The sequence below is a fragment of the Heptranchias perlo genome, chromosome 5, assembly GCF_035084215.1.
Source record: "Heptranchias perlo isolate sHepPer1 chromosome 5, sHepPer1.hap1, whole genome shotgun sequence".
Classification (NCBI taxonomy): domain Eukaryota; kingdom Metazoa; phylum Chordata; class Chondrichthyes; order Hexanchiformes; family Hexanchidae; genus Heptranchias; species Heptranchias perlo.
In genome coordinates this window covers 6,902,129-6,926,552 of record NC_090329.1, presented here as the reverse complement: position 1 = coordinate 6,926,552, position 24,424 = coordinate 6,902,129, and the positions used below count along the sequence as shown (strand labels likewise).

General features: G+C 41.6%; 1 protein-coding gene across 7 annotated transcripts in view; it reads right to left on the bottom strand.

The window, feature by feature from the left end:
• The window catches only part of LOC137321573 (serine/threonine-protein kinase ICK-like), an 82,509-nt gene continuing 58,085 nt past the window's right edge, over positions 1-24,424 (bottom strand). For 6 of the 7 annotated variants that reach the window (XM_067984000.1, XM_067983999.1, XM_067984006.1 and 3 more), the window contains 9 exons: positions 23,632-23,803; positions 22,348-22,515; positions 19,691-19,738; positions 16,690-17,007; positions 13,068-13,255; positions 12,826-12,977; positions 11,433-11,570; positions 2,375-2,488; positions 1-1,633 (listed from right to left, as the gene is read on the bottom strand). In XM_067984000.1, the coding sequence (XP_067840101.1) occupies positions 1,479-1,633; positions 2,375-2,488; positions 11,433-11,570; positions 12,826-12,977; positions 13,068-13,255; positions 16,690-17,007; positions 19,691-19,738; positions 22,348-22,515; positions 23,632-23,803 (1,453 nt within the window). In that variant the 3' untranslated portion in view covers positions 1-1,478. The remainder of the gene's footprint in view (positions 1,634-2,374; positions 2,489-11,432; positions 11,571-12,825; positions 12,978-13,067; positions 13,256-16,689; positions 17,008-19,690; positions 19,739-22,347; positions 22,516-23,631; positions 23,804-24,424) is intronic. The other variant, XM_067984005.1, reaches the window with a different exon arrangement.

Genomic DNA, 24,424 nt, shown 5'->3' with positions numbered 1-24,424 from the left:
GACTATTCAATCATACTTTATTTGAACACTGGAACTGATGTTACGCTGCAGACTAGAAGACCTAGGCTCTAGTCTCAGCGGTGACTGACCTTTGCATTTCAACTTTACCCAAATCCTTGGAAAGACCATTTGGGTCAGCATTAATCAGACATGAGATGCAAGTTATTTGAGTGGAGAAGGGAAAGTAATGAAATTGTGGCTAGCCACAACACAGCATTGAAGATGGTCACAGAAATATCCTCAGAGCTCTAAGGAAGAAAATGGGAATAAAATATATGGGAGCATTTTAAAAATGCAACTAAAATCTTAAGAGTGCATTTTGTGAGTCTGTCTTGCCAGATAAATACAAGTAAAGTAGAATACTGACGCACTTTATATTTGGCTTGGTCCTTTAGTTGCACAGCCTACAAAAGAATTAGTCCAAGAAAGTGTATATCCATTATTGCTTAACATAAAAATGACATTGCCTTTAGAACATAATAAACTAATACTTCTCTGAAAGTAATCCTCTACAATGGACTTTCAATGCCTGCTGAAAATTATTTGGGGTGGGGAGGGGGAAAGGGAGGATTAGAGATGGACAGTGGTACAGGACACTGGAGCGCCAATATGCTTGTGCCATTTAGTAGCAGGATACAGGTTTATGGTCAGAATTTTCCATGTTTTAGATTCACTGTTTCTCTTGTACCACTAGAGGAAGGCACTTCTCCACTGGGTACAAAGGAAGGAAAATCAGCAGGCCAGTGGACAATTTCTTTATAGCCCATTATACAGTAGCATCAAGAGAAGCCTGGGAGGAGGTCTACAGTCTATTCCAAAGAAGGGAAATGATATGTGCTAAAAGACTAAGAAAGTGAGTAAAATATTTTTCACTCTTCACTTTTCAATGAAGACTACTCAATGAGTTTGCTACATGAGGATTCTTCACACTAATAAATTCTCCCCCCCCAAAAAACTTAGAAAAATAAATGTCTCCCTGCTCAATTGCCACAGGCAAATTTCAATGACTCACACTTATAGTGCGCCTGCATATCAGATTCATCAGAGTATATCCTTTAAATGCTAGTTTTCATATGCAAAAAGATCTGCATGTGTCTACCATTACCCTGTCCTTTAACAAAATACTTAATACAATACACTTATTTTTTTTTAAAAACCGAACCCTGATAACTTGTTATATACATTACACAATATATACAGAAGTAGAAAAAAGTGTAAAAAGCATTAAATTACTATTAACCAGCAAATTTTCAAAAAAATTCTTGCAAAAATATCTTTTTTTCTGAAGTGTGGAAAAACACTAACTGTTAATGGAAACAAACCTAACCAACCCCAACAGCAATTGTTTGGGTGTTTGCAATACATAAATTCAACTTTAAATGTGGCAATTTTTCAACCGGAAAAATTGAAATATTCAGAAGATGTCATGAAGAAACAAATATCACTGAGTAGTAGCTGCATGTTATTTACATCCATTTTTATCTGTGTCCTCCATATTTGGAAGACCAGTCAATTCGCCCATGTATTGGATGGATTGGGGGTGGACGTGGCATTAACCCACTGATGCTCTTGCTTGAAGAATTGTATGATTGACATCCCAACTGTGATCGGTTCGATTTCCAAGATGCATAATCTGTAGAAAAAGATGTTCTGTTACTTTGAAGTTATTCTTTTAATAATCTTCTTGTAAAGGTTATTCCTTATAACAGTTTCTTTGTATGATAGTTACCTATAAACCAATTAACTGCCTCTAATGTGATGCCACATTAAAGGTATAATTAAGCTTAACAGTATTTCCCACACTAAAGTAAATTTATCTAAATAATACAAAAACCTTAGTTCATTGGTAGTACTGGAATTATCTTACGATGCATTCAAAGTAAAACAGTACATTAGTTAAAACTTAATGTTGTATTGTTATTTGCTTTAAAGGCAGCAAGTAACAAAGTCATACAGATCACCAAGGTCCTAGGTTCAATCCCTGAACTATGCTGAGTTAGCTGATCTCAGTCAAAGTGGAGGCAGGGGCACCTAAAGTGCCCTTGGGTTAGAGAAGCAATGAGAAAAAAAGGTAGTATCCCCACTCCTGCTTGCTATCCAGTAACTCCTGCTGAAAGCATGTGTGGACATCAGGCAAGAACAGGATCAGGGTCAGCCTTGATGCCTCACAGAATCAAATAGCTTGCTGACACTGTCTAGGCTAACACATGAATAGTCACTCAGGTGAAGTATTGGAGGGCTACCAGCACCAATGAAACCACATCCCCAAGAGTGGAGCGAGAGAGAAAGTGTGTAGAAAAAATTGCAAAGAATATTCTATGAAGATTAACTGAAAGGTGTATGTCGTCCAATTGAACAGGTCTTTTATACTTACTAGAATCGGTTTCCACAAGTGGTGCTAATTGCACTCTTTGGCCAGCAGATCCAACTTCTTTCTTAAGAAATGACGGTGTGTATCCTTCAGAGGCATCAGTGCCAGTTGCATAAACTGAAAAAAAAAATTGTAAGTATATGTGGTAGCTCCTAACGACAGAAAAAAATCTTCAATTTTTACGTAACAGAAACAAAGAGCCCCATTTTCCACCATAACATTTACAGAATCATGGAATGGTTACAGCACAGGAGGCCACCATTCGGCCCGTGCCATATCATTTACATGATTTTTTAAAAAAACTTATACTTTTCAGTGAATTTTGTGTGCATTAAAGTGAATTATGTTGGTTTGGGATGAATGCTGGAATCGAGCACCCGACAAAGTCTACTCCTCTTAATTCATATAATGAAATGCAATTTTTCTTTTAAGCACTAAACTCCCATTTTGCTGTTACTTAAGTTACTTCATTTAAATTATAGAATTTATTTTTGGTGCAAAAGATAATTTTGAATTATCAGGTGTAGACTGTACATCATTAGACTAAAACTTTGTCTCCTCTGGTTCAACGTCAGAAGAGCAACCTTATAGTATCATTCCTATTTACCAACACCAGCCATCCTTATGACCTGAGTGAGACTAACAATTATGGGCAGTTTTGTGCTGTGGGGTCCCACTACTGGGAACTGGAACTAGATGGACACTTTTCACACTCATTCCACATAGGACCCTTACAGCTGACATCCCAATATTTTGAAATTTGAACCAGGTCTCAGAGGTGACGGATCAGTGCAATAATTCACTTTGATGCCTCTAGGATTCTAGATTTTAATTGACAAATGTACTTTACTAAATTCTGTCTTGTACAAACTAGTGTGTGTGGCAGCTTTGAGGCCAACAGTGGAATACACCTGCCTGGAAGAATGGGAAAAAGGATATGTTAAAGTATTTACGATGCCAAATCCCGAGCTCTGACAGATCCAATTTACCTACACTTTTTAAAAACGCCTCAGTCTCTTGACAAAGGTTACAAGATATCGTAAAAATATGGCAAAAGTTTGCAGGCTACTTGCGATGTTGATTAATGCAGATTTTACATTTGGGGGGGGGGGGGGGTGGAAGAAGGTAATGATCCTATCCAATGCTGTCCTCCATTTCACAATATAAACAGAGCCAGACTATGTTATGCATTTACCCACCATAAAGGGTGAAGGTAGATAGCAACCAGCAGAGAAGGTGTTTAAGTCATTATTGCAACAGTGGACTTGTGACCTAAATTACTGCATTATTTTGATTGCCAACTCCATACAGCAAAAGCGCAAGAAAATATTTTTGCATATATACACACAACTTGGGCTCAATATTAGGAGGGAGGCGGGTCGGCAGCAGGGGGTCGACTGGGCGTGTGGGTAACGCGCCCAGTGAAATCGGGGTGCTCCGCACACGATCGCAGCCTAATTGAAGGCACTTACCATGGTTTCCCGTTCCAGACCTGCGCAGCGGGCGGACTGCGCACCCGCATCACAGGCTGTCAGCAGGAGGAGCCCTATTTAAAGAGGCAGTCCTCCAATGCTCCTCCTGCATCAAAGAACCAATTTTGGAGCATGGAGCAGGCCAGAGGCAAGGCTGCTCCAAGGTTCTCTGACTCCTCACTCCAGGTGCTGCTCAATGGGGTGAGGAGGAGGAGGAGGGAGGAAATTTTTTTTCCCATCGGATGGGAGGAGGTGTCCTCCCTCCGCCACCAAGAAGGCCTGGCTGGAGGTGGCCGAGGAGGTCAGCAGCAGCGGCAATGTGTCCAGAACCTGGGTCCAGTGCAGGAAGCGATTTAATGACCTAACCATGTCAGCCAAAGTGAGTATACTTACGCATTCTCCTACACTCCGACTTCCACATCACCTCCACCACCACACAACGCTCTCATCACTCAACCATCATCCTCACCGCCCCAGTTCCCATTCGAACACTACCACGCAACCCAATCCTCACACAATCTCATGGCTACGTCTCACAGGCACCTTCCCATGCATCTCCCTCATGGTCACCCCCACCCACACCAATACATGCAGCAGGTCACCATGCAACCATCACTCAATCACGCCTCTGTGTTTTGCCTTGATAGGAGAAGAGATGCCAGAACGCCCGGGAGATGGTAAGGACCAGAGGGGGCCCGCCACACCAGGTGGTCTTAACAGATGCGGAGCAGCAGGCACTCGAAATAAGCCGGACTCTGGAGCGCCTGTCTGTGGCGGACGCCGAGACTGGGAGTGCACAAGACGGCTGGTGACAGAAATCTAACACTCAGCACTCATGATAGCGAATGATCTTCACATCACTTGGCATCTGCAGCACCTCAACATCTGTCCACATGCTTAATATTGCTTTCTGTTCTCTTGCAGGGCCATCTGCGAGCGCCGTGAGGGTGATTCCTCAGAGGACCTGCCGGCCTCTGAGGGGGCATCGTCATATCTGAGCCAGCCATCCACCAGCGCAGATACACACACCACGGTGGGTCCCCGTCTTCACTTAGTTGGGCTTGCACATGGTAAGTCACCATGCATGTGGGCACGAGCAGACCCTGGTGGCAGGGGCAGCCGTGGAGAGTCCGCGTCGGTGGGAGCACTCTTCTCCAGGCTCTGCTTAGCTGGACCCAGATGCCGAACCCTGGGGGCCAGCCATGAAAAGGAGGGTCATCGAGGGCCAGCAGCACATTGCGGAGGTACTGGAACAGTTGCAATGCGCACTCTCCACAATCGCGAAGAGGATGGAGGAGTCCAACAGCTGCATGAGTGGAATACTGTCACAGGGACGTGAAGGCATCGCTGAGATAGTGTCGCAGGTAGGTGCGGGAATATCTGCGATGGAGGAAAGGCTAGCATCCATCGAGCTTCAAGCACAGCTCAACAATGAGTCCATTCAGGCCCTGATAATGGCCGTTCGGATTCAGGGTGAGCAACATTCTGCCGCCTTAAAAAGGCTGACAGAGACAATACAACTGGCCTTCCAAGGCTTCACACAAGTCCTCCAAACTGTCGTCCAGCAGGGTGGAAGGAGTGATGTGGGCCTGGGCCAGGAGAGGGATGATGGTGAAAGGGGACATGGAAGTGGGGACGCCACTCAAAGCGCTCCCACGTCTCACCCGTTGCTCTCCTCTCAACCAGTACCCACAATGCTGCCCCCTCTCCACCAGTACCTGCAATGCTGCCCCCTCTCCAGGTGGCCGAGTCTGCCCCTGCACAGGTGCAGATGGAGCAGTCTTTGGAGGGGCCCTCATGGGCACCCAAACCCGGAGGGCGTCCACGCAAAGCATCTCATCGGTCAGGGCATGGACAAGGGCAACCTGCCACTACCTCTGCTGAAGCCACAGAGGTAGCACCACATAGGGGTTCCCATAAACGCAAGGCGAAGGTTTTGTGAGCACAAAGGGGATGCACAAGGGTGCAAGACAAAATGTCATGTTTTTGATTTACTTTTGATTGTTGTGCAAAAAATCATTAAAAATTGTTATCACCACTACTGCCACATCTTTGCAAATCTTGTCTGGTTTGTGCAATAATGCCCTTTCCTGAGGATCACCATGAAAACCCACAACTGATGCCACCCATTGTGTCACTGCAGAGTGTTGGTGTGTTTGCAGGGCTCTTTTGTGCAGACGACTGAGAGATGCCGGCGATGTCCCCGGTGGCACCCTGGAAGGATGCGGAGAAGTTGTTGAGGGCAGTGGTGACTTTGACAGCGACAGTTAAGATGCCGCCAGCCGGGAGCAGCTCGGCATGAAGGAGGCTACAGATGTCCATGACTACATGTCGAGTGACTCTGAGCCTCCGTATGCATTGCTCCTCAGAGAGGTCCAGGAAGCTGAGCCTCTGTCTGTGGACCCTGTGGCGAGGGTAGTGCCTTCTGCGACGCATCTCTCTCTGCAGTTGCCCTCCCTCCTGCTGTGCAGGTGGATGTGTCACAGCACTGTGTTGTGGAGCGCCACGTGTCAGAGGTGGACGGTGTGGCCGGCAATGCTGTTCGTCCTCCGAGGTAATGACTGCAACTACGGCGGCCCCCATCCGGAAAATGTACGTTTGAGGGGGTCCGCAAGGTAGGTAAATGTGTCTGCACACCGGGGTTGAGGTTGCAAGTTGGTGAATTTTAGTGTTAGGAGGAGGGTGGTACAGGCCAAACTTTGTCCAAAGTGACAGAGTGGCCTCCTGCAATGAGTGAGGGTTGGAGCGGGGCTCCGCATCTGCCCCGGGAATCCCCAATTTTTGGAGCCCCCCCCCACGAACGCACCCGCTGGGACATCGGAAAATCGAGCCCCTTGTATCAGTACATGTATGGGTGTCCAATCACAAGCAAAAATTTTAGAAGCAGTGGTTCTCAGCCTGTCCACATGGATTAGATTATTGAATCATATTGCAAAATAATGGTTCAGCAGCAACAAGGCTCAAGACACCTGTAACTTTGTGAAACGGAGATGGAAGATAGGTTGAAAACAGAGCCCAAAGATGAGTGTTTTGAGGAGTATCTGTACTATATTAAAAACCATGAGTGGTTTCATGATTCTAATGGTATTGCACCTGTGGGTATGATGTGAACATGTTAAATAATCAATTGATTAGAACAGGGGTCAAACCTAATGTTATGTGACAGCAGCCAAATGAACATACAGGAATTACAACTACAAGCTACCCCCTCATTCAGCATGATTTAACCACCCCTTCTCAACCCACTGACCAAGTTTCTGGTCCTCTACTCCATTCCTCTATCGAGAAGGTATTTGGTCCTCAATCCTCTCCATCCCAATGAGCAATTGTAGTACCCTCAACCGTTACCCCACTGGCTGCCAATCCCAATGGCTGCAGATACCCATCAAAGGCTACCTTTACTCTGCTTCATTTCTCCTTTTACAGTAAAAACTGATCCCTGGACTACATGCCCACCACCCCCCCAAAAACCCGGCTGTATTTCTCCTCCCCCAATGGCCGGATGTTCTGTGCCTCAATTCCCCTACCCCAATAAAGAACTTGCATTTATGCAGCGTCTTTCACGATCTCCCAAAGCGCTTTACAGCCAATTATGCACTTTTGACGTGTAGTCACCGTTGTACTGTAGGAAACGTGGCAGTCAGTTTGCACAAAGCAAGGTCCCACAAACAGCAATAGGCTAATGACCAGAAAACCTGTTTTTTTTTAAAAAAGTGATGTTGGTTGAGGGATAAATATTGGCCAGGACACAGGGAAGAAATTCTTTGCTCTTCTTCGAAACTTTGGTGAAAAAGAAAAACTGCAAAATACAGGTGAATGTACTTCACAGGTGTATATTTACTTAACATCTAACACCATTTAGTGAAAAATTTGGCCATTTTTCATCAAAGTTTGGAATTCTGACATGAAATTCAGACACAGTACATCTTACTGCAGATTCTAGGATTTTGTCCAGCAGTTGCAAACAGTACCAGCAGAATGACTGCTAAGAATGTTGACTTGCACAACCAAGTTAAGCCAAACGTGGGACACAGCATGGGTCTGACAATTCTTCCGCCTCAATCAGAGCATTGTGTCACATTTCCAGCACAGTGTTGGCATTAGTCATGTATGCAGTTTGCAGTGCCAGCAAGTCGATGTTTGTCCACAGAGGGCAGTTCCATTAGTTTTCACGAGTTCCTAACGTCAAAGCAGAATGGATCTTTCATGAACTGGACAGCCAGACTGAAACAGTTGAAATCAGCAAATCATCTCAAATTTTTCCAGCAAATTTCAAAGCCAAGCTTTGAAATCACAGCGATCTCTCTCAAAAAAAATCTTGCTCAGTTGCATATCGCTGCAAATTTGGGGAGTAAAGTGTTACAATTCCATTTGCTGAAATTCCATCACATAGTGCACAAGGTCACAAACAGTTTTTCCTTTTCCCTACAAGTTCCGTTCAGTTCACTCTGGTGACTATTGATATCAGTGAGAAAGAACAAATCACACTTCCAAGCTTAATTTTCAATTTGTGAGAAATCGTCCAGCTTGCTTTTTTTTGTCAAGACAATCTCTAAACAGTTTGACAAATCTTTCCAACACTTTCCCCCTACTTAGCCAGTGCACATTCATGAAGTACATGATTTCAGAATAAGGAGCATCACTCCCTTTCAGGAGCTCAACAATCTGATCATTTTGCACTTTTAAAAAAAAAACTCATTCTCAGGATGTGACAGTCACTGGCAAGGCTGGCATTTATTGCCTATTCACAAAGATTGGTGGCGTAGTAAGTAATGTAGACGTGAGCTTAAAATTACAAAGAGACATTGATAGATTAAGTAGTGGACAAAACTATGGCAGCTGGATTTCCACGCAGGAAAGTGTGAGGTCATCCATTTTGGACCAACAAAGGATAGATCTGAGTTTTTTTTTGAATAGTGAAAAGCTAGGAACAGTGAAGGTCCAAAGATATTTAGTGGTCCATGTACACTGATCACTAAAATGTAGTAGTCAGGTATAAAAAATAATCAAAAAGGCTAATGGAATGTCAGCCTTTATAACTAGAGGGCTATAATATGAAGGGGAGGAAGTTTTGCTACAGCTATACAAAGCCCTGGTTAGACCACATCTGGGGTACTGTGTACAGTTCTGGGCACCGCACCAAACAAAGGATATTGGCTTTGAAAGGAGTGCAGCGCAGATTCACCAGACAGTTACCAGGGCTCCAAGAGTTAGATTATGAGGAGATATTACAGAAAATAGGCCTGTATTCCCTGGAATATAAAAGGTTAAAGGCTGATTTGATTGAGGGTTTTAGAATTTTGAAAAGGAACTGATAGGGTAGATAGAGAGAAGCTTTTTCAGCTGGTGGGGGAGACTAGGACAAGAGGACATAATCTTAAATAAGAGCTAGGCCATTCAGGAGAGAAGTCAGGAAACACTTCTTCATGCAAAGGGTGGTAGAAGTGTGGAACTCTCTCCCACAAAAAAGCAGTAGATGCTATTTCAATTAATAATTTTAAATTGAAGATCGATAGGTTTTTTGCTAGCCAAGGGTATTATGGGATATGGAACCAAGGTGGGTGGATGGAGTTAGGATACAGATCAGCCATGACCTCATTGAATGGCGGAACAGGCTCGACTGGCTGAATGGCCTATTCTGTTCCGACTTGCCCTCGAGAAGGTGGTGGTGTGCATTCTTGAACTGCTGCAGTCCATGTGGTGAAAGTGCTCCCACAACGCTGTTAGGTAGGAAGTGCCAGGATTTTGACCCAGAGGAGCTGCTCGTTATCAGTTGGGCTTGCTTTGTTCTACTGACTGGAGCAGTTATTTCATTCAGCTGAGTTGACCATGATGACAATTTCCCTCTAAATACAATGTAACTGGTGTTTCCATGGTACTGAAGTACAGCATTTTCACCTGTGTTACACACCACTTCAGCAGATAACCAATAAGCAGTAACCAAGGAAGTAAAGCACACACAATGATCAAAAACACTTGCCCACTCTGCTTTTTGTCTTACTATTTTATCAACAAACACTCAAAAAAGTTAAAACATATCTGTATGCATCATGCAAATGAGTATTGAGATCACATAGAATCATAGAATGGTTACAGCACAGCAGGAGGCCATTTACATATCCAACATTGGTGTCTATTACTCATTTTTATTTACTAAATCAGAAATGTAATTCACCACATCTGGATTCCCAAATCATCACACGTGGCCAGTCGCCAACATATTGGACAACACTGCCTTACCCCACCTATCCCTATCCCTCTTATTTGTCTCCTCCTGCTTCCTACTCTCCCAAATTGGTTCCATTATCCTCCACCCTCTAAACCTGCTTGACCTGAAAAATTCAAATTGGTCTTGACAACCAGTGTGTAACACCACGAGAAATTCACTATTTCCTTAAAAAAAACCTAATGCATCAGAATTGATGCCTTTTTGATCCAAAATACAAAAAACAATCTAAAAGGACATAACTTTTCCTGTACCTATGGCAATGGATATATCCTCCCTAAAGAGAAAAAGGAATACAATCCCCCAGGACTCCCCAGTGAGTTTCTGATCTTATCTGTGATGTCTGACAGGTGTAGAGTAGAGGCAAGTAACTGCTCCATGGAGATCCAAGTAGTGCTACTCTGGATCCCTCATCCAGTTTCCAGTGATCAGCTCAAAAGTGGTATTGTCAGACAGCAATAGGGTGCTAGTTCGCTGTGTTAACCCTAGAAGGGTTTATGGCATAGAATCATAGAAGGTTACAGCACAGAAGGAGCCATTCGGCCCATTAAGTCCGTGCCAGCTTTATGCAAGAGCAATAGAAGGACATTGTAGACTTTGGCACCCTCATTCTTACCTTAGGCTAGGGCCACTGCCCATGAAAGGGTTGGAAATGACAAAAATGGGACAGTGTCACTGCAGTTACATCACGTGTGATGATTTAGGAATACAGATGTGGTGAGTTACATTTCTTATTTAGTAAATAAAAATGAGTAATAGACACCAATGTTGGATATGTAAATGGCCTCCTTCTGTGCTGTAACCATTCTATGTCATCGCAAAAATCTTTCGCATGATGCATGCAGATATATTTTAAAAACTTGATTATATACAGAGGTTCTTTTTTACCAAAGGTGGTTTGGTATACTCACAATGATGATAATTATTTAGGTATCTCTTAAAATGATTGATTAGCACCATAGCTAATTGTGATGATTGACAACTACTTAATGTAGAAAATTTGAGAAAGGCGTTTGCTTCAATTCTAGCTACTGGAAAGATTAAACGGCCTCACCAGAAGTAAATCTTAATTGAAAATAACTACAAAATATCGTATGAGTGACACTCACTTGACTTACAAAAACAAAACCAAAATGCTCGCAATGTTCACGCACCATGGAAGTGCAATAGCGCAACCCAATACTACCAGGGCTCTTCAGATTCAATCTCAATCCGCATGTCACTATATAAAGCTCACTCATCAACTGTAGTATGTATATTGTACCATGTACACTGTACACAATGGTATTTTAAAAATTATACAAAAATGTGTCTTTTTACTGAAAAGTATTATCCATAATCAAACATAATGTAACCACAGTACCTGCATTGGTACGGCTGATGGGGAGAGCTCCTCCAACTACTCCTAAAGGTTTACTGGAAAGGTTAGAATTGGCCCACGGTCTATGTGCACTGAAGTCTTTACCTGTATTGGCAAGTGGTATGTTCTTGGCATTTATTCCTGCAAGATCAAAGAGACTTTGACGGTTACAATTGCAGTATCTTACTTCCAATGACTGCCTGTCAGTTTCAGAAGTACTGAACCTGGCAGATACCTGGATTGTTTCAGATAGTGAAACTTGGCTGTAGAAGCTCTAGATGTAGTTGTAACTGGTTGAGGCATAATATTGGCTGTAGGCATATTGTTGCTGTTTGATTTACTATTTGAAGGAGTGAAGTCTAAAAGGCTTCCCATTCTGTAACATAGGGGTAAATCAAATGGTTTACAATTTCAAAAAGAAAAATGCACATTTAACCAAAATAATGAGTGGGTTTTTCAGAAAGACAAAAGGTGAAGTAATTTTTGCCCATAATCTATTTTAAAAACAGAAGAGATATTTAAAAATCCCTTCAGCTATCTATTCACTCTTTTTATCAACTTGCCTTTTATCAATTCAAATTTTACTTTCTCCTCTTCCCCGCCCTCCATTTTTTCCTCTTTCAACATTGAAATGTTCCACGTAAAATATGAATCATTAATTTCTGTTGATCAACTATAAATAATCCCTTACATGAATTTGCAGTGATTAAAGCCCTTCAGCATATATATTATGCATCTATCACATGGAACACTTTGGCCAACATCTGTCATTACACACCACGCCCTCACCCTACAAAACAAAATATGAAATGAAATAACTTCCCTCTGCATTTTATGGTAGATTTTCTAATCTTTTACGCTGTTTACAATGGATGAGACTTGAAATCAGTCTCTAATTTTTAGCACATTATAGTGAATTCTGCATTCAGAATTGGTTCCAACTTCCAGTAGCCACATCTCTAGGGTAGGTTTTGTCCTGTGTTCTAAACCTGGAGATTCACTTAATCTTTTTCTTTTTTATTTAGAAAAGAAGGCCCATGGTATAGGGCAGCATACCCTCGAGGTTAAAAATAATAAAAGTAAGGAAGTGGTGATTAGATGATGCCAAGCTTGGGTTTTAAGCCTGAAGATTGTAGGAAAAAATAGGAAGGTGGTAATTCTTAATTAGGACAGTAATAGTAAACAGAAACCAGGGAGCAGGTGCAGATAGTCAGACAAACTCAGATGACATTAGCTCTCTGTTAGCCCGTACATACAAATCATAAAAACAACAACGTATAAGTTAATTCTGTCTGATTTTTCTGCAAGTTCAAAACTTACATTCCTTCTTATTCCCTCCAGTTAATTGTTCTTTTTTCACTTTAATAAACTTTATAGATTTTTTTTTGTTACGAACCTGGCAGATACCTTGATTGTTTCAGATAGTGAAACTTGGCTGTTGAAACTCTAGATGTAGTTGTATCTGGTTGAGGCATTGTAGTGGCTGTAGGCATATTGTTGCTGTTTGATTTACTATTTGAAGGAGTGAAGTCTAAAAGGCTTCCCATTCTGTAACATAGGGGTAAATCAAATGGTTTACAATTTCAAAAAGAAAAATGCACAAATTGGCACATTTAGCCAAAATAATGGTCTGCTTACTTAAACTGTGATTCTTGACTGTGTCTTTTTTTATCATTTAAATTTGTGTTTTTAGTTGAAGGACTAAATCCCAAATCTCCTGAATCTTTCCAGGTATTGAAATCTTTCAAAACAGTGTGACTCCATCGTCGAGCACTGCCTTTTGGCTTTGTGCTGCTGCATATATTGTCCTCTGTCCTGGTTGCTTTCTGAGATCACAAACAAAAAATACCACATTAAAAAGTTGAGCACCAACAGTAATTAAATAGTCAGGTATTAAAACAAATGCTGGAAATAAAATTATAACATTGGAAGACTGTCACTGGAGTTCTCCACAACAAACAACATGTACTTAACATAGGAAAACATTCCAAAGAAGGGAATTCCAGAGCACGGGACTTATATGGCTGAAGGCACGGCTGCCATTGTGGGGTGAAGGGAGTGTGGGATGCATAAGAGGCCAGAGTTGGAGGAACTCAAAGCTCTAGGGGTGGGGTGGAAGAGGTTACAGAAGTAGGGAGCGGCGATGTCATGAAAGGATTTACAAACGAGTATGAGAATTTTAAATTAGGGACATTGGGAGATTAGGAGCCAAAGCAGGTTAGCAAGGACAAGAGTTTACAGAGCGTGGAAGATTGGAGGCTAGCCAGGACAGCATTGGAATAGTTGAGTCTGAACGTAACAAAGGAATAGATGCGAGTTTCAGCAGAAAATGGACTGAGAAAGGGGTGGAGGCAGGCAATGCTATGGATGTAGAAGTAGGCGATCTTTGTAATGGAGAGGATAATGGGATCAGAAGCTTAGATCAGAGTCGAATAGGACTCAGAGGTTACTAACAGTGCAGTTCAACCTGAGACACTGTCCAAAGAGGGGAATAGAATCAGTGGCAAATGTACAAATATTGTGGTGCCAGTTGAAGACGATGGCTTCACGCAGTTTAACGGGAGGAAATAGCAGCTCATCCAAGACTAGATGCTGGACAAGCAGTCTGACAGCACAGAGGCATCAGAGGGTGAAAAGAGGTGGTAGAGAGTTAAAGCTGGTTGTTGTCGCCATACATGTAGAACCTGACCCACTGTCTGAATGATATCACCTAGGGGAAGCAGGTAGCTGAGGAGGAGAAAGGGGGCAAGGATAGATCTTTGGGGAACGAATGGTGTGGGACAGGACTAGAAGCCAGTGCTGGAAATGCTCTGGCAATGATTGGATAGGTAAGAATGGGACCAAACGAGAGCAGACCCACTGAGCTGGATAACTGAGCGGTTGGAGGAAGATGGTGTGGTTGACCATGTCAAAGCGATGACGAGGAGAGAACATGCACCACAGTCAGAAAGGACATAATTTGTGACTTCGATTAGGGCCGCAATATTCATGACTTCAGAAGTGACAAAAATCCCCATGGCATAACATAAACTTATTTGAATGTACATGTTGCATGGCTCTCTACTCTGACTTAATGTGCTATAAAAAGAACATGGCCAATTACCCTGTGTGACAAGATCAGCACTCAGCAGATAATTGTATTAAAACACTCTTTTATATATTGTTAAATAATGATTTAAAAACTTACTTTTTATTGTTTACAATATTTTTAAATATTTAAAAGGAAAGAAAATTGTATCACCAGAGCAATTGTATCACCAGTATCAACGGCAAGGGAGACCTGGTTCTCCATGTTCACAATAATGTTAAGAGGTTTCTTGAAAAAATATTTGAGCACTTTTCCACTTTAAAAAACGCGACAAAGAAATAACCAAATGTTACCCTTATTTTATTCCTATAAAAAGAATGATTCTTAAATAAAATAAAAAATTTGATCAATCTAATTGGTTGTCAAGTGTCTAAGACAAATCATGCATTTTTAGTTTCTGAAGTTTAAATACCAACACATCATATGCTAAACTATTTAATGGTGATAATAAAATATTTGATTCGCTGTGAACAAGACCATGGATGATCAGCCTATACAAAATAAAAATTACAATGGTTGGTCCTCGTTAGAGATAGTTTAACTATTAGCAGATAAGAATAACCTTTCCTCAATAATAGATTTGTTTTTCTTGCCGAGAATATAGAAGGTAAGTGGATTAATAGTTAACGTATGTGTATGAATTAACCCAATAACAGATATAATTTAGTATAATTAGAATCAATAGTAGAAGTAGAATGAAATGTACTATGAATCTATGTATCTATAAGTGTAAACTGTACTGTGTATTAATATAGTATGAACCACGCAACGTGTATTTAATAAGAAAGTGCTGGTGGGCCGAGAAGGGTGCATGATGGTTATTATAGTCAAATTTGCAGTTAAAACTAACAGAATGCTGACAACATTAAAGTGGGAATTAAGAGACCTTGGGGAAATCACAGGCACTAAGGGAGGATGTGCTGTAATAGCATAGTGTCTAAAGATATGTCGATAAAAGGACTGACGGTGAAATGAATCAAGGAGTCACACAGGCTTAGGCCTCTCTACCTCGAGCTCCCGCAAGCTAGTGAATAGAAGTCTGTTTATACAAACGGTTCTATGAAAGCTGGCAATGTAAACTCTAAGATAAGGTACCGTTAAGTCTGTGACAAGGCACGGATGGTACCAGGAGTTATGCTTGGGATGTAATTTTTAAAGGTTGAGAGACATGATTAGTGGTAAGGCGGAGAGATGTGGATGTAATAGTGAACTGCCACATAGACTGAAAAAGGGGATAAGAAGAGACCTCAAAAGCTGAGGAAGGCGCGCAAGATTCTGGCAAGGAAGAGAACTCTTCAGTCAACAGAACACAGCAAGACAGAGAGACCGTGCCGCAGCCACTTGGAGGGATACTCCCAAGGTTTCAAGGAATAGACTGTGACTGTGACTATTTCTCTTTGTTAAGTATCACTTTCTTTGTACTAATTGCGATGTGCTTAATAAATCTGTTTTCCCTTTAACCATAATACCAGTACCGTGGTGGTCTTGTCTTCATGAACCAGTCCTTAGATTGGATTAGATTATAATCCTAAAAGTTGGGCTTTAAATCCTACATATGCATGGTCAATATGATCTTCTGGACTGGTTTTGATCACCTTAGGAGATTAAAGAGGAACTTTTCAGAGTTTGTTTCCCCCCTTATTGACCCTGGGTTTTTTTCTGCCTCCCCCAGGAGATTACATGGCTTGGTGGGGGGGGGGGGGGGGGGGGGGGGGTAGGTAGGAAGTGTCTAGTTGGATGTTCCAGACATCATGAGTGTAGGGTAGGCTTGATGGACCAGCTGGTCGTTTCCTGCCCATCATTTACGTATGTTCAAAATCATGGCTATGTGCAAGATTCCTAACCACCAAAAAAAAATCTGCAGTTATAAGGGGTAATTTCACAATCCTATGCTTCCACTGGAGAGCAGTATTAGCAGGGTAACAGAATTACATTAGAATGTATACATTAGGATTCATGCTTTGGATCAGGAGTCTTGCATATGGTACATAAATACAGTAAAAATGTGATAAGGTCATATTGTTAGGCCAGCGTAAAACTAATTCTAAAATAATGGATAATCTGATCAATTGTCTCTTGCACCAAATGGATAGATACATTTATGATGCTGAACAATACTTCAACTGTACTATACAATATTGTTATTCTTATATTAAATTCAAGAACTCTTACTTGACACATTTTGATATTTATTGAAGGTAGACTATTTTGATGGGGTTTCTCTTGTTCACTTCTGTTTCCTCTTTCAAGTGAACCAGGTGCTGGATCTGTTTGCTGCACACACATTTGGGGCTGAGAGGGAGTAATTTGTTGAAATGGCCTTGAAGGTGGATGAGGATGAGGAGGAGGTGGGGGCTGAGGTGGAGGTACAGGCTTCAGCTGACGAACTGGATGTTTGCATTGCACTTCCCTTTGCTGCTTTCCATGTTCTTGCATTTGCTGAGGAGTTCCCAAAGCTTGACCAACATGAAAATAGGGATACCGTAGTGCCTACAAATACAATGGATAACAAAAGGTCATTGTGAAGCACAAAATATGTCAGAGGTGCCTCCTAACCTCCCCACGATGACTCAATAGGTAAATTATGCATCATACCATATAAACCAGAAAGGTAGCAGATTAAATCCCAGGTGTAGGAGCAAAAAGGTGCAAAGCGATTTTATACTTTAATTTGGGGAAATGCCTTTTTATCTCCACAAGGTTTAATTTTATATTTAACTTAATGGGCTCTTTTTTCCTAAAGAAACTTCAGGCACAATCCATGGCTTTATAAAGAAAACAAACAAACAAACATTTATTATACACAACAAAAAATGACATTAGAATTAAACAACATCTTGGGTTTATGCCTGATTTAGAATTTCTTTATCAATAAAACAATTTCTTCTGAATTCCCAAAATACATAACCTATTGGAAATCAAATGTCTATGTTAAACTAAACCCATAACGAAAGTTATATACCCATGGTCAGCTCAAGTTTGTTGGGAAGATTCCAAGTATTTTGATGGACACTGCTGTAGTGTAGGATGGCTTCCTCTTGCAGCCAGGTCATCTACTTCACAGGCAATCTGAAAGTCTGCATCGAGGGATCAAGCTGTATGGTAGCGAGCAGTCATGAAGATTCGAGGTGAGGTGGTTCCGCCAGGAAGTGATAGACAAGGTTGGAGCAGTCGCGGTGGAGCAGTGTCTCTTCCTACTCTAACTTCTGCCTAGCTTTAAAAAACCTTTTTAACATAGAACCACACCTCTGGGGCAGTGGCTTGTTAACAATAGGTTCTTACGCCATGTTCTCCGCAGCCTTCAACATGTCATCAATGACGACGAACATCTCACTATGGCCTTCCCCACACCTCCACTACTCGCCTTTAAACAGCCACCCAACCTCAAACAGACTATCGTTCGCAGCAAATTACCCAGCTTTCAGGAGAACAGCGTCCACCACACCACACAACCCTGCCACGGTAACCTCTGCAAGACATGCCAGATCATTGACACAGATACCACCATCACACGAGAGGACACCACCCACCAGGTGCACGGTTCATACTCCGATGACTCGGCCAACGTTGTATACCTCATACGTTGCAGGAAAGGATGCCCCAGAGCATGGTACATTGGCGAGACCATGCAGACGCTGCGACAACGGATGAACGGACACCGCGCAACAATCGCCAAACAGGAGGGTTCTCTCCCTGAACACTTCAGCAGTCATGGACATTCAGCCACCGACCTTCGGGTAAGCATATTTCAAGGCGGCCTTCGAGACACACGACAACGCAAAATCGTCAAGCAGAAATTGATAGCCAAGTTCCGCACCCATGAGGACGGCTTCAACCGGGATCTTGGGTTCATGTCACACTACACGTAACCCCACCAGCGAACACATGTTATCTGTTTTTAATATAACGGGTCATTGACTGTCTTCCTTCTCTTTTTTTTGGGGAGTTTGTATATTCGGTGGCCTTTTAGGTGACACCTCTCTGTCTGCTCACTGTGATTGCCTTGGCAACGGGCAGTAATCACCAGGCATTGTTCTGTGATTTTCAAATGCGAAGGATTCGAAAATTTCATTTCCACACCATTCACCTGAGGAAGGAGGAAGCCTCCGAAAGCTTGTGAAATTTAAAATAAATTTGTTGGACTATAACTTGGTGTTGTAAAATTGTTTACAATTGTTCTATGATGTATAAATGCGTAGGCTTCAAGAAGCGCCTGACATTTACCTGAGGAAGGAGGAAGCCTCCGAAAGCTTGTAGATTTCAAATAAAAATCGTTGGACTATAACTTGGTGTTGTAAAATTGTTTACAATAGGCTCTTACAAATACAATCCACGATTGATTGACACGTCTTGTTTTCTTTCAGTGTCCACAACATAACCAAGTTAAGTAGGCAAATGTTGAAACAACCTCCAGCCAGCCTGGAATCTTTCTTGTTGCTATGGTGATCTATCCTCTGCTTTGTAATCTTCTACAATGCGTCAATTAACAATCCTTTTCATAGTCCCTCCGCCTTTTTAAGAGTCCTTTTCCTTCAGACGTGCTAAAACCAATTTAGTATCAGGCTTTCGTTTATCAGATGTATCTTTACTACTTGTCTATACTGAATTAACTGATCTGAGCAGAGATGACATTTGGGCATGCTGCAAGAGGCTCACTGTTCCCAAGTGTAGAGTGCTCCATTCGCAACTTCTACCCAGTTGGAACTGCATATCAGATGAAGAAAGGATTTGGCTGTGATGGTCCTTCAACTTGAAGAGTTCAATATCACCCAGTTTCTAAGCTCTTAAAAAACAGGTACAGTGAGGTTTTGAAGGGATGTTCCTATCTGTGGAACCATGAACAGTACATCTCTCTTTCAGGACAGCAAGGATAAGGACAGAAAATCGAATGAAAATCAGAATAGTCGAGCTGCTGCAGCACTGCACATGGGCAGCAAAGACATGTTCATGTTAAACTGTCTTATTTCAATATTGCAAAATAATGTGATGAAATAAATTCTTAAATCAGTGGATAAGAGAACCTCGCACTAAAAGGATATGTGCACCAAAAAGGAACTGAATAAGCAGCGGAGAGTTTAATTACTGTGAAATGTGTCATTTTTTTGTCACAATACAACCTCAACAGGAAAACTCAAGTTAGGTAAAGGAAAATATATCAAATGCACTCACTCACCATAGCAAAAAAGATTAGTCTTGAGCATTTCAGAACACCATCTGCACACTGAGCAGAATCAGCAATCAGCACTAATCACATTCAAAAACACACAGGAGGCAAAAAATAAATATATTCTGCATACTGGTTGACAAAAGTTAAGCCAGCAGCACTGAAAATATTGATTTTTAAATTAGGGCGCAGACAGCAATTAGATTTGTGGCGTAAGTATTTATTGTTACGTCAGTAGAACAGGCCACACTAATCAATTAATCTTCAGACAAGGGTATAAAAAATATTGATTTTTTTTTTTAGGAACCGCCAAAATAGACAGAGATAATATTGATTTTTGAATCGGGTTGAGCGGCCAGCAGCTGCAATGGGATATGCTCTTATTTTTCCACAGTGCACAGTGGGAGAATATCAGGACAAGGAAGCAGCAAAGTATTAACTGCCATCAGAATAAAGACAATAAAAATTGATTTACAAGCTCTTAAGTCCTTCCTTTATTTAAAAAAAACACGGTGGTAGCATGTTCTGATATTCTTCTCCTGTGGAAAAATACAGGACAATATGAAGCAGCAAAATGTTAATTCTCATCATTAAAAAATTGAGGTAATACATTTTGGAAACAAGAGGGAAAGAAAATACACCCTAAATGGAGTATAGATACATTGTGCAAATACAAAGATTAAAAGTGGCTGCGCAGGTAGACCAATGTAGAGCAACTGTAGTTAAAGCTAACAAGGTATTGGGTTATATTAATAGAACCAGTCACGATAAATCAAAGGACATTTTGACACTAAACAGATCGCTGATCAGACTGCATCGCGAATACGGTGCCCAGTTTTGGTCCCCCCATATAGTGACTTTGAAAAAGGTCCAGAGGAGAGCTACAAGAATGATTCTTAGCTTAAAAGAACCTCAGCTACTCAGGTAGGCTCAAGGACCACGGTCTATTTACTTTACAGCAGCATAAACTTAGAGGTGACCTGATAGAGGTCTATAAAATAATTAAAGGGCTGGACAGTGTCCCTATTGATGGGTGATTCCAGTTTAACAGATTGGGGAGGACCGGGAGCACGAGTTTAAACTATGAAAGAGTAGGAATAGACTGGATATTGGGCGGGTCTTCTTTTCCCAGAGAAGTGAGAGCCTCTGGAATATATTGCCAGCTGGTGTGGTGGGTACTGACATACTGCATGCCTTCAAGAAGGAGCTGGACCAGTTCCTGACTGGGGCAGAGATCGCATCATATAGAAGGTAACTGTCTTTATAAATAACACTTGGTCCATGGGATCTCCTGGGATGGTTTTGATCAGCTGAAGTTGGAGGGAACTTTACATAGTGTTTTTTTCCTCATTAGCCCTGGGTTATTTCTGTTTTTTGCCTCTCCCAGGAGATTACATGGCTGTGGGATGGGTGTAGGGGCGTGGTCCAGCCATCATGATGTGGTGCAAGCTAGATGGATCAGCTGGTCTTTTCCTGCCCATCAATTTCGTATGTTCATAAGAAGCCTTACAAAAAGGCCAACAGAATTTTTTGTTTTTGTATCTAAAGACATAGAATACAAAAGCATGTGATGTTGAGGTTGAACAGGGCCTTAATTAGGCTTCATAGAGTCATAGAAGTTTACAACATGGAAACAGGCCCTTCGGCCCAACATGTCCATGTCGCCCAGTTTATACCACTAAGCTAGTCCCAGTTGCCTGCATTTGGCCCATATCCCTCTATACCCATCTTACCCATGTAAATTCAGTTGGAGTAATGCATGCAGTTTTGGGCACACTGTTATAGGGAAGTTATAAAGCAATGGAAAAGGTGAGGCATAGATTCATTACAATGTTACCAGGGTTGCAAGGTTCCAGTTGCGAAGAGAGATTTGAGAAGTTGAGGCTTTTTTCACTAGAATTGAAAAGGTTAAGGAGCAATTGGATTTGAGGTCTTCAAGAACATGAAGGGTTATAAGGTAAAAAGTGATGGATTGTTTCAACTGGTCAGCCTAATGGTAACGAGAGGGTACACATTTATTAAAGTTGATCAGAAAGAGAATCATAAGGGAGGCTAGATGAAAATTCTTTATGTAAAAGGTAGTTAGAACATGGAATTCTCTGCCACAAACTGTTGGAGTGTCCATAAATTCTTTGAAATGGAGTTACTTGCTTGAAAAAGAGGAATATTAAAGCTTATAGGGAGCAAGCAGGAGAGTGGGATTAGACTGGATAGCTCATGGAGAAAAATAACGTCACAAACTTGATGGGCCAAATGGCTTGTTCCTGTGCTGTAATAGTCTTTCGGTAGATTTTCATTTTTTCCATCTGGGCATAAAGCGTACTGAGGAATATCTGGTGGGAGGATCACACACCAATTATAGAACCCACCTGATTTTTGTTCCATTAATTTACTAGAATTCAACCTTCACACCCAGGTGATACATCATACCCAGGCAGAACGGACGAAAATCTACTCCTCTGATTTTACCATAAACTGGACAAATTGGATAGTTCTTTGAAAGAGCTGGCATGATGGGCCGAATGGCCTCCTTCAGTGCTGTAAGATTTTATAATTTTACCACTCCTTCAAATAATTGTAGGTTTCATATTTCAATTTTATAGTAGCAGCAGTATGCATTGAAAACAGGTCACTTATGATCCCTTCTAGTTATAGTAAAAACTCACCTGGCTTGGAGTTGGTCGCTTGTTTGGGTCCCATTGGAGCATATCTCTCATGAGTTGAATAGCTTCACCACTTGCATTGGGAATCAGAGTCTTGAGGTTATTGGGGACACATTGAGGCCAGCGGAAGTTCATGGCTGCTGCAAGCTGATAGCCTTCTGACCAATTATTCTAAGAGATGTCAATTATGAAGTAATACAAATAAAAGCAGGATAATCCACAAAATCATCATTGTCAGAGCATGCAGATGGAATATCTTCCAAATGCAGAAAACTAGATTCAAATTACATTTTTAAAGTACTCTTCGTGTACAGAAATTTGGAGTGAGCAGGGCAAAGCATGGACCAAGATAAGGGTTTCTGGGAGGCTTTTGAAAGCAGGGAGGAAGGGGGCAGGTGAACAGGCTTAAGAAGTGAGTGCCAGAGGAAAGAGGCATAATGGCTGAAAGAAGAGTCACTGATGATGGAGCAGTGTGTGCAAAGAACAAGCAGTAAACCAATGTTGGAAGACTGGAGGATACATTTGGGAATGTTCAGCTTGAGGTTGCTAAGGTAAAGTGGGGTGAAGCCATGGACGGATATGAAAGTGAGCAGCATCTTAACTTTGATTAGGTGGGGCAAAGAGGAAACAGTGGAGATAAATTAGGATGATGAGAGTAAGGGCCTTTGTGCGGGCAAGGGCGCACGCTACGGTGTTCTGAATAAGCCTGTTGAGAAGAGCAGTGGAGGAGTCGTGCATCTAGGTAATAAGAGAACGGATTAGGGTTTTGGCAGTAGTGAGAGGAGCTTCAGAGCGGGTGCAAGCGGTGTGACGCAGGTGGAATGAAAGCAATCTTGGTAATGGATTGGATGTGGGGAAGGAAGCTTAGTTCAGGGTTGAGCAGTGTGACAATTTAGTTAGCCCTTCAGTCCCAGAAGAGAATGGCTGCTAATAAATACCTCAGTACGACACTTACAATACCCATGAAAAGCTGTTTGCAACAGACATGAGATCACTACTTCCCTTTTCTTTATGGGAGTGAAAATAAAAGGTATTCCAACTTTAAGTAAAAATCATAAACGTTTAAAAACTGCAAGATGATTTTGGCACAAAAAAGAGTGGAACTCCACACCTCCCCAAGCCTTCCCTTTCCCCCAATAATATACAGGCTTTTAAAATCCAAGCATGACATCACCTAAACATTATTTCTCTATCTTCCATCCTACTCTTTACGTCAATGGTGATGGTGTGCACTAAGGCTTTTCAATGTGAAAAAAAAACTGCAACCACTTCGATAATGTTCCATACCTTTTTAGGTGTTCCTAAAACTTGGCAAATTTTGAAAATCTCATCTATTTCACTGGAGCCGGGAAAGAGCGGTCTTAACGTGTAGAGTTCTGCCATAATACAACCAACAGCCCACACGTCAATAGGAGAACTATAATTTGTTGATCGTAGAAGAACTTCAGGGGCTCTATACCTGTAACAAAAAGGATAGTAATGTGTAAGAGGATATAAAATGTTGCAATGATCAATAAGATTTGTTCCTTCCTAAAAAAAGTCAAATTCACAGGACTTTTTGGCTTCACTGGAATGAAATGGACTAGCTCCACCTGCTGGTTAAATTAAGGCCTATTATCCATGCACTTCTCCGACCTTCATGACACCATCTTTTTTAAGTTAGTATTAGAGCACTATTTAGACTCCACCATCCACAAGATATAAACACAACAAGCTCTACAGTGTGAAGGAATATTTCAAAAAGCAGAAAACTCCCATGGGTTCTCTAAATTACTGATTTTTTAAAAACTAATAAGTGAGTCCTTCCAGCTTAGGATTTACCCTTGTTGAAGGTCTCATATCTGTCTTAATATTTTCAAAACCCTGGCATGGTTACAGAATTCTCTTTTTGACATTATACAGCTTGTGCAATTCTCTGCACTAATTTTTTTTTTAAGAACAGTAAATACTGAAGTTTCAGACTAGAAAACTCTTCATAGCGCAGCAAGAATGAACTTGCATTTATTATAGAATTATAGAAAGTTACGGCACAGAAAGAGGCCATTCGGCCGATCGTGTCTGTGCCGGCCGAAAAAGGGTT